Here is an 11,869-nt window from a genome sequence, read left to right as displayed (position 1 = left end):
AAGATTCCATCTTAAAGCTAAGATTGTATTTTAAAACCCAGGAAGTTAAGAAGATTCTTGTCTTGCCAATGGGTTTCATCCCTGGGCAAGTTCACTATGGATTCACTGTGACCAAAGAAGTGACAGTAAAATGTTCTTGGGGTGAAAGGATTATACCCAACTTTATTTTCACGGTGTCAGATCAGTCACTAACATCCTGTTCATTCAGAGCGAGTCTGCATGCAGCAAGCCAGTCTCTGCCTGTAGAGATGGTTTGTGGGAGGTAAATGCTCTCAGCTTTTGCTTATCTGGAAATTTTTTAATCCCTCCTTCAAATTTAAATGATAATCTTGCCAGATAAAGTATTCTTGGTTCAAGGCCCTGTTGCTTCATTGAATTAAATATATCATACCACTCCCTTCTGGCCTCTAAGGTTTCTGCTGAGAAGTCTGATGATAGCCGAAGGGTTTTCCTTTGCATGTGATCTAATTTCTCTCTCTGGCTGCTTTTAGTCTGTTGTTATCTTTGATGTTTGCCACTTTAATTATGTGTCTTGGTGTTGTCCTCCTTGGGTCCCTTGTGTTGGGAGATCTGTGCGCTACCAAGGCCTGAGAGACTATCTTCTTCCCCAGACTGGGGAAGTTTACAGCAATTACTTCCTCAAAGACATTTTCTATCCCTTTTTCTCTCTCCTTTCTCTTATACCCCTATAATACGAATATTGTTCCGTTTGGATTGGGCCACACATTTCCCTCTGTATTCTTTCATTCCTTGAGGGCCTTTTTTCTCTCTGTTCCCCAGCTTCTTTGTATTCCTCTTCCCTAATTTCCATTTCCTTTTTCACATCCTCCGCCGTATCTAACCTTAAAACCTCTGTTGTGCTCTTCAACAATTGGGTCTCTGTCCCAAAATCATTCCTGAGTTCTTGAATATTTTTCTGTACCTTCATGAGTATGTTTATCATTTTCATTTTGAAATCACTTTGAGGAAAATTTATTAATTCAGTCTCACTCGATCCTTTCTCTGGTGTTGAGATTTGGCTTTGTACCAGGTTCCTTTGACATTTCATATTTGTATGTGGTGCCTTCTAGTGCCCAGAAGCTCTACTCTGTGGGGCTGCTCAGCCCCTGGAGTGATGTCGGGCGTCAAAGGGGAGTGGTGCTGGTGCCTGGGGGGAGGAAAGGGCTGTTTCCTGTTTCCTGGTTGACATGCCTGTCTCACCTGCCAGAACCGCTGGCCGAACACACAGGTGTAAGCCTCTGTGCTTTGTGATTGTAGCTGCTGTAGGCAGGGGCTTACCTCTGGCTGGCCTGACGCCAGGGCAGGGGCTGCCGGTTTTCGAGCCAGGTGCAGGCTAGCCGGGAGGAAGACACTGACTGCATATCGCAATGGGGGGCTGTGGAGTTGTGGAGCCAGCCAGTGGGAAGGAGCGCCTGAAGATTGTTTAAATTCCCAACCTGCTGGGCAGAGTGCACCCAGACAATTTTGTCTACCCGTCCTTTTTCCTGAGCAGTAAGCTCTGTGCAATCCTTGCCCCTTTAGCAGCCCTCTTGCTTTTCGGAGGTCTTTCAGACTGCCCGCCCAGATTAGCCAGATATGAATCCGTTTCCCACAAGTATCTGGAATCTCCATCTCTCCAGGTATTGGGCCTGTCTTAGCTTTCCAACCCCACTAATCACCAGGGCACCATGCAATGTAGGTTCGTGCTCCCTGAACAGGTCTCCAGGGCTAGGTGTTCAGCAGTCCCAGGCCTACACTCCCTCCCCGGTCTGTGTCCCTTCCTCCCTCTGATGAGCTGTGGTGGAGGAAAGCCTTGGGTCTGCCACGTCACAGCTTTGGTTTCCATTTCCATGAGATCTGCCCTTTTCTCCAGGTGTACGCAGTCTGGGGCAGTCTTCTTTCCTGGTACTCTTTCAGGATAAGTTCTTTTACTTATATTTTCATAAAATACGTGCTTTCAGGAGGAGGTCTCTATGTCACCTCTCACACCATCTTTAATACCTGGGAGGCTATTCCTCAGGGATGAGGGGAGGAAGTTGCACAGAGGGCTCCCTTGGGAGCAAGCATACCATGAGAACCTATGGCTGCCAGCCACCCGAATCCTCAGAAGCCTCCACTGGGCACACAGGAGGCAGTGGTTCCAGGCAGCACTGTGCCGTGTCTGTGTCCATCCCAGGATAGGCTGGGCCTGGTGAAGACGGCCCCACCTCTCCCTGGAACCCTATGGCTACAACACAGTGGCTGATGGCACCCAGGCAGCACATGGCATCAAACACGGAGGAGGACACATGCACGAATGGTGACATCCAACGCATGGTGGGGCACCTTGCCTCTCTGTGCAGCGGGACACGAGTAGAGGGGGCGACACAGCACAAAGGTAGCCAGGTTGGCCGCAGCTTTGTACAGGTCCTTGAGGATGCAGCGGGATGCTGGAGAGCTGCCCGAGTCTGTCAACAGAGGAGGTACCAGAGCACCTGCCCCGGCAGAGGGTCTGGGATGAGCAGGTAGAGCAAGAGGAGCAGGAAGCAGACTAGGGTCTTGGGGTGCCAGGTGCTGCCTGCCTGAAGCAGAAGCTCTCCTCTGCACGTAGCCAGGGCAGCAGCAGTGTTGCGGGCCCGATGACAGCAGCTGCAGGGCCACACAGGTGAACAGAAGAGGCAGGTTATCCCGGGTTCCCCCCATTATCCTGCTTCCACCCCATCCCCTCTGCCCTCTGTGTTCCTGGCCCTGTACAGAAGGGTCTGGCCATCAGCAGCACCCATGGGTTCCCTGTCACGGAAAGGCTCATGAGCATCGCCTACTCACAGAGAAGGAAACTGGGTCCCAGAGGTGGAGGGGAATCAACCTTCACTCTGAGAGGTCTGGACTGGCAGTGGAGCTGGGATGCCAGCCCCACCTGTCTTTAGGACTCCCCCACACCCAACAGAGCCCAAAGCTTCCCGCAGACTGGGGAACAGCCCACCCCTTGCCAATGGCACCAAGCCAGAAACTCACCTGGCCCTGGCCAGTAAGTTTAACTCTTGTGGGACCTGAAGAAAAACAGTCCCTTTCTGCCAGCCCTCTGGCGTGGGGGCTCCAGCTGGCAGGACAGGCTGTAGCTGCAGGACAGAGGGCCACCTGTGAGCCTCTGGAGCCACACGTCTGGGGCCCTTCTCCAAGAGCCTGCTGGCAGCTGGAGCCCACACCCGCCTCCTGGCAGCCTCACCTCTCCTCTTCATCCATGGGCTCCACGGCCTGGAAAAAGGACTTGAAAAAGTGCTCATCGGGCTCCAGGTAGTACAGCGCGGCCATGCGCTTGTGCATCAAGATCTCACCCAGGACGAGAGTGACCTGGGGCAGAGGAAGGGCAGGATGCAGACAAGGAGGGGAGTGAGGAGTGGGGCAGTGGGATGGTCCTGGATCTTTGCTCACAAAGGAAACCACCTTCCCTCCAATGCCTACCAGCCCTGCCTGTTCCTACTGTTGGGTCTCCAGCTCCTCCTCCAGGAAGGCGGCCTTGATGCCACCCCATCCCCCACTTGACAAAGCCTTCAGTGCCCCCAGCTCTGCATATCTTAACTCTGTCAAGACACGTTAGACCCAGGGAATGGGCCAGACGGGGTCCTGCCCAGGGATCTTGACTCCATTTCTCACCTTATGTGGTACTACACTCAACACTCTCTTGCTCGTCTTGTCACCCTGGAAGGCAGGAAGGCAAACAAAGTGCATCAGTAGCAGTCCCCTGGGCCCAGAACAGGGCCAGAATGTCCCCACTCTTTCTCAAGTTGGAGGACTGCCAGGGCCCTCCAAGGGGCAGGCCTGCCCAGAAATAGCACCCAGACCTACCCCAGCATCGGGGTTACCAAGAACGGGGACTGGACTAGGGAGCTGAGGCCTCAGGCGGGAAGGCACTGCCAGCCCCATGATGTGCTTCCTGCCCTGAAGGAGCAACATCCCCTCGCTAGGGCAGCGCCTGAGCAGGAGGCCAGTCCTGCTCAGATGCTGCCCCCTGTAGCCCTCAGCCCCACCTGCCCAGGGACAGGACCAGGGCTTAGGGGGATCCTTCTGGCAGTCCTCTCCAAGCAGCCCAGCTCGTGAGATGGATGGGAGACTCTCAGGAGAGGGCTGGCCGGGTGCTGCGAGCTCCGGGCTCACTGGGGCCTCTCTCCTCTCTAAAGCTCACCATCCTGCCCCACCCCCCCACCACCCATGCCCCTCTGGGCTCACTCACATCCTCATTATGTTCCGGGAGTTTGTCTACGAGCAGGTCATCCAAGAACAGTCCGAGGAAGGGGACCATGCCCTGTGCCACCTGGGTGTGGAGGTGATGAGTACCCACCTGCCTCACGGGCACCCACAGAGCCTCCCCTGAACCCCACACCTGCAGCCCCCAGCTCCCTTGGACCACCCTTGTGCTGCCTCCCTCCCCTCCCTTCGCCCTGCGCTGCTCTCCTGGTCCCTCCCAGGGCTGGCTTGTGGCCAATCCCAGGACCTGTGGTCCCTGCACCTGTCCTCCAACTTCCCCCTGTACCCAGCTGCTCTCGCCCTCCTCCTGGTCACCCCAGTGCTGGCAGCTCAGGGCTGCTGGCACCAGGAGCAGGTACAAGGTCGCCCCCACCACCCAGGACCCGCGCCACGCCACTCTCACCTGCTGCTTCCTACCCTGGGATCCCCTGGTGGCCCACAGCAGTTTCGTCGCGATGGACTTCGCCTCCTGCAAGGTCCAGGACACTCAAGTGCTCATGCTTCCCTCCCACATGGCCTCCCACCACCAGACCTTGCTTGATGGATGCATTGCCCTCTGAGTCTCCTAGTACCTATGCTGTCCCCACCTCCAACAGGCTCTCAGCCTAGGGCGATCCCAGCTCAAGCACTCACTAATACTCACAGGTGTCTGTGGGCCATGGCTGGACGCCCTAAGGGGTTTCGTCACCTACAGAGTGCCAGGGGAGATCCCTCTGCCTCCCAGGGTGCCCTGAGGACTTACTGTCTGTCACCTGGCTCTCACCAGAGCTCCCCTCACACGAACAGGTGGGATGGGCACAAAGCTGAAGCCCATTTTGTGCTCCCTGGACCCTGCTCACCTGGGAGGCCCACACCCCAAGGTGACAATCCTTGATGACCAGATGAGATGCCCAAGGCTTCAGTGGGGCAGTGACCAGCTCAGGGGACCCAGGGGAGAGGCCGACATTGCTCAGCCATAGGCCCTACCCGTGCTGCTGACCACATGCCAGCCCCAGCCCTGACTGGGGTACCATCCTCTGGTCCTCACTGGTTGTCAGGTCCCCAGTCAAGTGGAGCAAGGGAGGGAGACAAGCAGGACCCTCGGGGTCCTGCTGGACCCTACTTTCCCCATCAGCTACCCCCTCTCACCCCACACACACCTCGAGTCTGCCCCAAGTATGGGCCACAGCACAACAGAGGACTTGCCCCAAGGACCCCCTCCCTTCCAGACCTCTAGCCTCCATTTACCTCGAGGAGCCACTTCCTGTTAATGCCCTTGTCCCTCTTTTTAAGGTTTTTATATATCCTGGAGCTCTTCCTAAGGGGAGGGGAGAGGAAGAGGGAGACACATGGCCAGTAGGTGGAGAGTTGGGGGCAGACCCTTTTCCTGGGGCACCCAGGAGATCCACAAGCCTGCATGAGGCTTTCCACCACAGCCCTGAGCCCTGGGGAATCCGTGGCCTGCGGAGGGGGCTGCATGTTTCCACCCTGGGCCTCCATTCCCAGTCCTCATGGGGGCAAATCTGCTTTGGGCCAGGTCACTGTCCTTGGGGCAGAGACCTCCTGCTGAAGAGCACATGCTCAAAATCTCCAATTGGTTTCAACCCACACCTGACATTGCAGGAAACCGATTCTTCCAGGAGAACCCCTGGCCTAACCCCACAGGGGAATCCGAGAGCCCACGATCCCTGTCCCTAGGCTCTGCTGCCTCCCGGGAAGTCCCAGCCGACTGACGGAAACTACCAAACCTAGGGGTGACCTTATCCTCTTAGGTGCCCTAGTCCTGGGGACAGGACAACCCACCAGGGAACATGTCGCCAGGTGCTCTCCAGACGACGTACAGCTGGGCTCTGCAGGGCCAAGAGAATGGCACGAAGGGACGCGAAATTTTTGAGGGCCAGACACTCCTGGGAGGGAAGACAGAGCTGAGAGAGGGGCCTGCCTCTCTGCTCTGTCACCCCATGTACTCCTTTCCTTAAGGAGACAGACACCCAGGGAGTCCAGCACACCTGGTACCAGGAGAGCAGCCATCCTGGGTGGAAGACTGTAGCTCAACTCAAGAAAGGGGCCAGGTACGGTTGTCCCACCGCTGAGGCCTACAAGTGCAGGTCTGCACACCCCTGGCTCGAGGGACCCAGGGACTGTGCTGGGTCAGATGGCAGCCATCCATCATGATGGCTGGCAAAGGAGGGGAGCAGTTCCCAAGATGCCAGGATGGACCCCATTGGCTGTCCAATGACATACCTTGGCCACCTGGATCCAGAACTTCACCACTCGGGCCCTGTCCCGGGATGTCATGCTCGGGGCACCGAGGCAGGAAGAGGTGACCAAATTAGCCGTGTCACCGCATTGCCTGATGATGCGATGGATGGTGGGGGCCAGGAGCTCAAGGCCTCCCATCTGTGACTGGTGCCAAAAGTAGGCCTGGCATTCAGCATATGCCACCTCGGTGAACAGCACCTGGGGATGACAAGGGGTGTCATCCTGCTGTGCCCCTGGTGCCCATATGCCCAGGCAGAGTTTCTGGTCAGAGCTGGAGCCCACGCAGCTGAGGATGTGCTGTAGGCCTTGTGGCCAACTGGCCTTCGGACCCCATCCACTGAGGCTCCCAGGACCAGATACACAGGACGCCACAGTGGCGAGGAACAGAGGGGCTTTGCTCGCAGACACCCTCACACACCTCCTCCCTGCCACACAAGGCAGCTCACCCTGCCCATCCTGGGGCATCTGCCTTCCATTCTGCAACCCCGTAGATCCAGCTGCCCACTCAGGTGCAGTTTTCCCCAAAACAATTCCACCCAGGGCCTTTCTTGGTGTCTGTGTCTCCCATGCAGTCAGGTCCATGGCAGGGGCCTCTGAAGTGGAGAGTCTGTGGAGGCCTGCCAGGCCAATGGCCTAAGGACCTAAGGCCCTGGCGGCACCTCCCAGAGCATGCCTCCCATTTCCTGCCCCTCCCATCCCAGCCAGGCCCTGCCCACCTTCCCTCCATTCCTCCTCATTGGTCTGCAAGTATCCCTAAGTGCTAGCCATACTGTCCCTGTATGGTCACTGAAGGCTTGTGGGTGAGGAGAGTCTCTCATGACACGGGGTGAGTCCGTGGGGAAGCTGTGGGGACTTGGGCCCAGATCACATGAGTCCATAGCAGGTCTGAGGCAGCCCGTGACACAGGGAAGGCCCACGCCTGACCCAGAGAGCCCGCTCTGCTCACCGCACACATCAGGGTCAGCTGCTCGGCCACCAGGCGAGGGGGGGAAACGCCAGGATGGTCGGCTCCTCCTCCCTCGGCACATCCCAGGTGTTCACGGCACAGGGGCTGGTGGGCTCCAGTACTGCCTCGGGCTCTGCCAGGCCTGGTGCCATTCCATCAAGTGGTCCGGGCACCATGCCTGAGGGCTCATGGGGCTGCAGCTCAGGGCCTGGCACCGGGGTTGCGGCCACAGCTGGGACATCCTCCGGCTCTGCAGGGCCTGAAGCAGGTGACACCGGCCGTAGCTCCAGCACAGGGGTCTCACGGGGATCCTCAACAGGCTCTAGCGATGAATCCGGCCCTCCCTGTGCCTCTGGAGCCATCTGCATCTGCCGTGGTTCTGGAGCAGGACACAGGGACATGGTCACCCCGGGGCTGATTCACCATGCCTTACAATGACAGAAATCCCTCACTGCCTTGAAGGGAACCCCAGTCTGGAAAGCCCACCCTAGATGGTTCCCTGGCTGCAGGCCCTCACCTTCCATCTCTGCCACCGTGGGCCCCACGTGCTCCTCCTGGACCAAGTGGTGAAGGACTCGGCCCTCTGGGATGGATGAAAGCTGGCTGCCATGGAGGACGCTGGGCACATGCTTGGGCTCCCAGGTATGGCACCCAGCCAGTCGCATCCCGGGACTGGGGGTAGGCCTGTGTGTGGAAGTGTTAGAAGCCTGGTCTTTCCAGCTCCACTGCCTTCCCAGCCCAACCTTCTGTAGGACTGGCCACTGGGCATTCCCCTGCCTGTCGAAGCAACTGCTCCTTCCCCTTCAGACACTGTGTGTCTCTCCTGGGACCCCATCCTTTCCCAATCTCCCAAATAGGATGTCCCCAGTCATCAGCCTGCCCATGGGAATCCAAAGATCGCTGACCTGCTGCATTCTGATGGCACATCGGACTCCAGCTCGGGGCATGAGACCACTCCTGGGATATCCCAGGTGTTCACACCACAGGGGCTGATGGACTCTGGACATGGCTCTGGCTCGGCCAGGATCAGTGCCATTCTGGGAAGTACTCCAGGTACCGTGCCTGACGGCTCATGGGGCTCGAGCTCAGGGCCTGGCACCAGGGCTGAGGCCACTGCTGGGATATTCTGCGGCTCTGCAGGGCCTGAAGCAGGTGACACCGGCCGTAGCTCCAGCACAGGGGTCTCACAGGGATCCTCAACAGGCTCTAGTGATGAATCCGGCCCTCCCTGTGCCTCTGGAGCCAGCTGCATCTGCCGTGGTTCTGGAGCAGGACACAGGGACACGGTCACCCCGGGGCTGATTCCCCACACCTTACGATGACAGAAAAGCCCTCACTGCCTTGAAGGGAACCCCAGTCTGGAAAGCCCACCCTAGACGGTCCCCTGGCTGCAGCCCCTCACCTTCCAGCTCAGCCACCGTGGGCCCCAGGTGCTCCTCCTGGACCAAGTGGTGGAGGACTCGGCCCTCTGGGATGGATGAAGGCTGGATGCCATGGAGGACGCTGGGCACATGAGCTGGCTCCCAGGCATGGCGCCTAGCCCGTCGGATACCGGGGTGGGGCTTGGGCCTGGGGGTAGAAGAGTGAGAAGCCTGGTCTTTCCAGCCACACTGCCCTCCCAGCCCACCGTTTTGCGGGCGTGGCCACTGTGCGTTCCCCTGCCTGTCCAGGCACCTGCCCTTCACCTTACAGACCCTGTGTGTCTGTCCTGGGATCCCATCCTTTCCCATCCTCCCAAATAGGACATCCCCTGTCATCAGCTCTCCTGTGGCAATCCAAAGATCGGTGACCTGCTGGGTTCTGCTGAGCTCCCCTGCCCCAAGCCCCAAACTCCTCCTCCGCCGTTTCTGAGCAGATGGACCGTGCCCCCTCTGGACCCAGTGAATGCTCACATTTTCAGATCCTCCTCAGGCCTCTTGTCATGCCCCCTGTTACATGAGGAGGCCATGAGGGCATCGCCCGTGACGCTCTCCGGCCGTGACCTGCGGATGATGCCTGAAGTGACTGCCCGACTCCACATGGGACAGGGTCCCAGTATTCTGTCTGCTTCCTTCACTCAGTTATGCTAAGTGTCCCCAAAGGGCCTGCACAAAGTGAGTGCTTCATACCTATTGTTGCTGAAGGAAGTCCTAACAGAACCTTGCCAGGTACCCCTCTGCTGCCCCCAGGGGTCCTTCATCTGGCCACGGTGAGGACAAGGACCAGGACCAGCCACAGGGAATTGCGAGCCCCCACCTCCCCGTTCCCAAGGCTTCTTTCCATGTGCTTTTCCAAATTGAAGTGCCTGATAGGTAAGGCCAAAGGCTTTTCATCGAGTACAAAAGAGTAATAGCACCAAAGTGGCCCAGCTTGGCCAGGAGTCCTTTCTGCACTGCCCAGGACCAGGGGAGCCCATCTAAGACTCCTCTCGTAATCCCCATGGGCAACCTAACAGGCTGATCACCAGCCACCCTGCCTGTCAGAGGAGCATGTGGCAGCTCAGACACGTGTGGAGACACTCAAGACACACAGCGGGCTGTGGGCAGAGGCCTGACTGTGCCGAGGAGGTGGGGTGGAGGCTCACCGGGGGGGCCGCTGGCCCGTGGTCGGCTGGTCAGCGTCCTCGGGAGGGAGTGTGAACTCAGGAGTGCTCCGGCTGATGTTTATAGCTGGATCCACTCGGGAGGTGCACCTCCTCCACTTCCTCCTCTCACCCGTCCGGGGAGCCGTGCGCTTGGGAACCTCACTCCCATTGACAGTTGACTCATGTTCACGCTGAGGGGGTCAGCAGGGATATAGTCAGTGGGGAACCCAGGAACCTCCAAGACGAGGGAGGTTTGCAACTCACCTGAGAGTCCCCAGACCCCTGGGGTGCGATCAAGAAGAGGGAAGGGGTGCCCCAGGGAATGAGATTCTAGGCCTTCTGGAATGGGACTGTCCTGGGACACTCTCATGGGGAAGCCCTGGGAGGGCCCTGGCAGGTTGCCAGGTTTTGAACAAGGTCCTGGGAGATGGAGTAGGGGAATCCATCCACCAGCTCCAACACGCTCCCCAGGGTGGAGCTCTGAAAAGCCAGCGCCCAGTAGCTTGGGAGGGGCCACCCGGGGCTGCCTGGACCTCCCCTCAGGGGGAGATGTGGGCCTCAAATCCTGCCCCCGACATCAGGCACACAGGGCCATCTGCAATAGAAATCCACTCCGTGAGGGAAGGAGAGGACACCCCCCAGGCTCAGGATTAACAATGTGGGTGGAAGTGCCTGGTCCCTACACTCACCTCCACATCCTGAATGATGAGACCAGAGCTGTGACACTGACTACCCCGCCGGGGGGCCACCACCTCACAACATGCTGCCACCCAGGAATGGCCACCCTCCTCCCCAGACTTCCATCCCACCCATGCCCCACACCCACCACACACACACGGAAGGGGCCGGTGGGAAGGTCAGCCCGGGATGGGTCACACTTGGGGCCTGGCCCTGGAGTGGCCTGCTCTGGGCTGCCCTGTGTTACCTCGGGGCTCCTCGGGAAACACGGACAGAAGCGTTGGAGGTGGGTGCTGAGCCAGCGCCCGCAGCGAGCAGAAAGACTGCTCCTCTTGGCTTCCCTGACTCCCACACCTTCAGAAGGCTCTGCACAACAAGACCGCATGTTGCTCTGTCGAGCGCCTCCGGTCAAGTGAGCAGGACTGGGGTCTGTGACCAGTAAATGGGCACCGGATCACAATTCAGGTTCTACTGGGCGTGTCATCAGAGACATCACTTCCTGAAGGTTCCATTTCCTGGGCCCCTCCCTGCACTCAGACACACCCACATGCCCCTCTGGGCTGCTGACTGCCCACCTTCCTGGCCCTTGCCATGCATGACTACACAAATCTACACCAGAGCCCTCCCCTCGCTCTTTGGCAATGTCACCAGGGTCCCAGCTCTGAGGAGACAAGAGCTGAGCTCAGGCCTCTTTGTCTCACCACTTCTCTGTCCTGCTGAAGCCACGGTACCTCCCAGGAGCTGCCCAACGTCCCAACCTGCACAGGCAGGGTAATGTCAGACATTCCTCCCTGGGGACATCCTCACGATATATGGACGACACCTCCAGCTGTTGGGGCTGCTTGGCATGGAGCGTGGAACACCACGCAAGTCAGACCCAGGTCCGGGCCTTGTGATCTTGGGCAAGTCACTTCCCCTCTACGCCAGTTTCAGTTGTGCACCTTGAAGGGGTGGCAATGAGAGGAGATCCAGGTGGTGTCATCTACTGGCATCCACCTTCCAAAGGTCCAGGCTGCTCTCAAACTAGGTGCTTTTCAGACCAATCAGTGAATGAGTCAGAGTAGCACACTGGAAATGAAGTCTATGCTGCCTCTGAAATCCGAGGTGGTCCACCAGGCTGCTGTGCTCTTTCTTTCTTTGTGAGTAGGGGGAAGCGGAGACCAGATACAGCCTCTTATTCATCACCTTGGAAGTGAGAGCTTGGCAGGTCCACACGATAGACTTCTAGAAACTTCTCT

The 11,869-nt window shown here is 58.1% G+C and overlaps 2 protein-coding genes across 2 annotated transcripts; both read right to left on the bottom strand.

The window, feature by feature from the left end:
• Positions 1-308: 308 nt before the first annotated feature.
• On the bottom strand, positions 309-6,629 carry LOC140846466 (ral guanine nucleotide dissociation stimulator-like). The gene is made up of 9 exons (XM_073222835.1): positions 6,427-6,629; positions 5,986-6,089; positions 5,431-5,500; positions 4,607-4,672; positions 4,190-4,270; positions 3,613-3,657; positions 3,185-3,309; positions 2,974-3,077; positions 309-2,607 (listed from the first exon to the last, which is right to left on the bottom strand). Exons 1-8 carry the CDS (start codon positions 6,580-6,582, stop codon positions 2,993-2,995), a joined length of 732 nt encoding a protein of 243 aa, XP_073078936.1. The 5' UTR covers positions 6,583-6,629; the 3' UTR covers positions 309-2,607; positions 2,974-2,992.
• Positions 6,630-7,404: 775 nt separating this feature from the next.
• Positions 7,405-11,026, bottom strand: LOC140846388 (uncharacterized). The gene is made up of 7 exons (XM_073222403.1): positions 10,879-11,026; positions 9,954-10,144; positions 9,283-9,372; positions 8,793-8,959; positions 8,296-8,653; positions 7,908-8,074; positions 7,405-7,769 (listed from the first exon to the last, which is right to left on the bottom strand). The coding sequence occupies exons 1-7, from the start codon at positions 11,014-11,016 to the stop codon at positions 7,405-7,407; spliced, it is 1,476 nt and encodes a 491-aa protein (XP_073078504.1). The 5' UTR covers positions 11,017-11,026.
• Positions 11,027-11,869: the final 843 nt, after the last annotated feature.

The sequence above is a fragment of the Manis javanica genome, chromosome 15 (assembly GCF_040802235.1).
Source record: "Manis javanica isolate MJ-LG chromosome 15, MJ_LKY, whole genome shotgun sequence".
Taxonomy (NCBI): domain Eukaryota; kingdom Metazoa; phylum Chordata; class Mammalia; order Pholidota; family Manidae; genus Manis; species Manis javanica.
The sequence above is the reverse complement of the archived record's forward strand: the minus strand, read 5'-3'. Positions and strand labels throughout refer to the sequence as shown.

Excerpts from the sequence above, each read along its gene's own strand:
- LOC140846466 (XM_073222835.1), bottom strand. The coding sequence starts at position 6,582 with ATGGGAGGCCTTGAGCTCCTGGCCCCCACCATCCATCGCATCATCAGG. Across the intron at positions 5,501-5,985 it reads ACCTGGCGACATGTTCCCTG|GAAGAGCTCCAGGATATATA; the intron begins GTGGGTTGTCCT and ends CCCTCCCCTTAG. Across the intron at positions 3,658-4,189 it reads TCCCGGAACATAATGAGGAT|GGTGACAAGACGAGCAAGAG; the intron begins GTGAGTGAGCCC and ends CCTGCCTTCCAG.
- LOC140846388 (XM_073222403.1), bottom strand. The coding sequence starts at position 11,016 with ATGCGGTCTTGTTGTGCAGAGCCTTCTGAAGGTGTGGGAGTCAGGGAA. Across the intron at positions 9,373-9,953 it reads ACGGGCCAGCGGCCCCCCCG|GTCACGGCCGGAGAGCGTCA; the intron begins GTGAGCCTCCAC and ends CATCATCCGCAG. Across the intron at positions 8,960-9,282 it reads CCTGAGGAGGATCTGAAAAT|GCCCAAGCCCCACCCCGGTA; the intron begins GTGAGCATTCAC and ends TTCTACCCCCAG.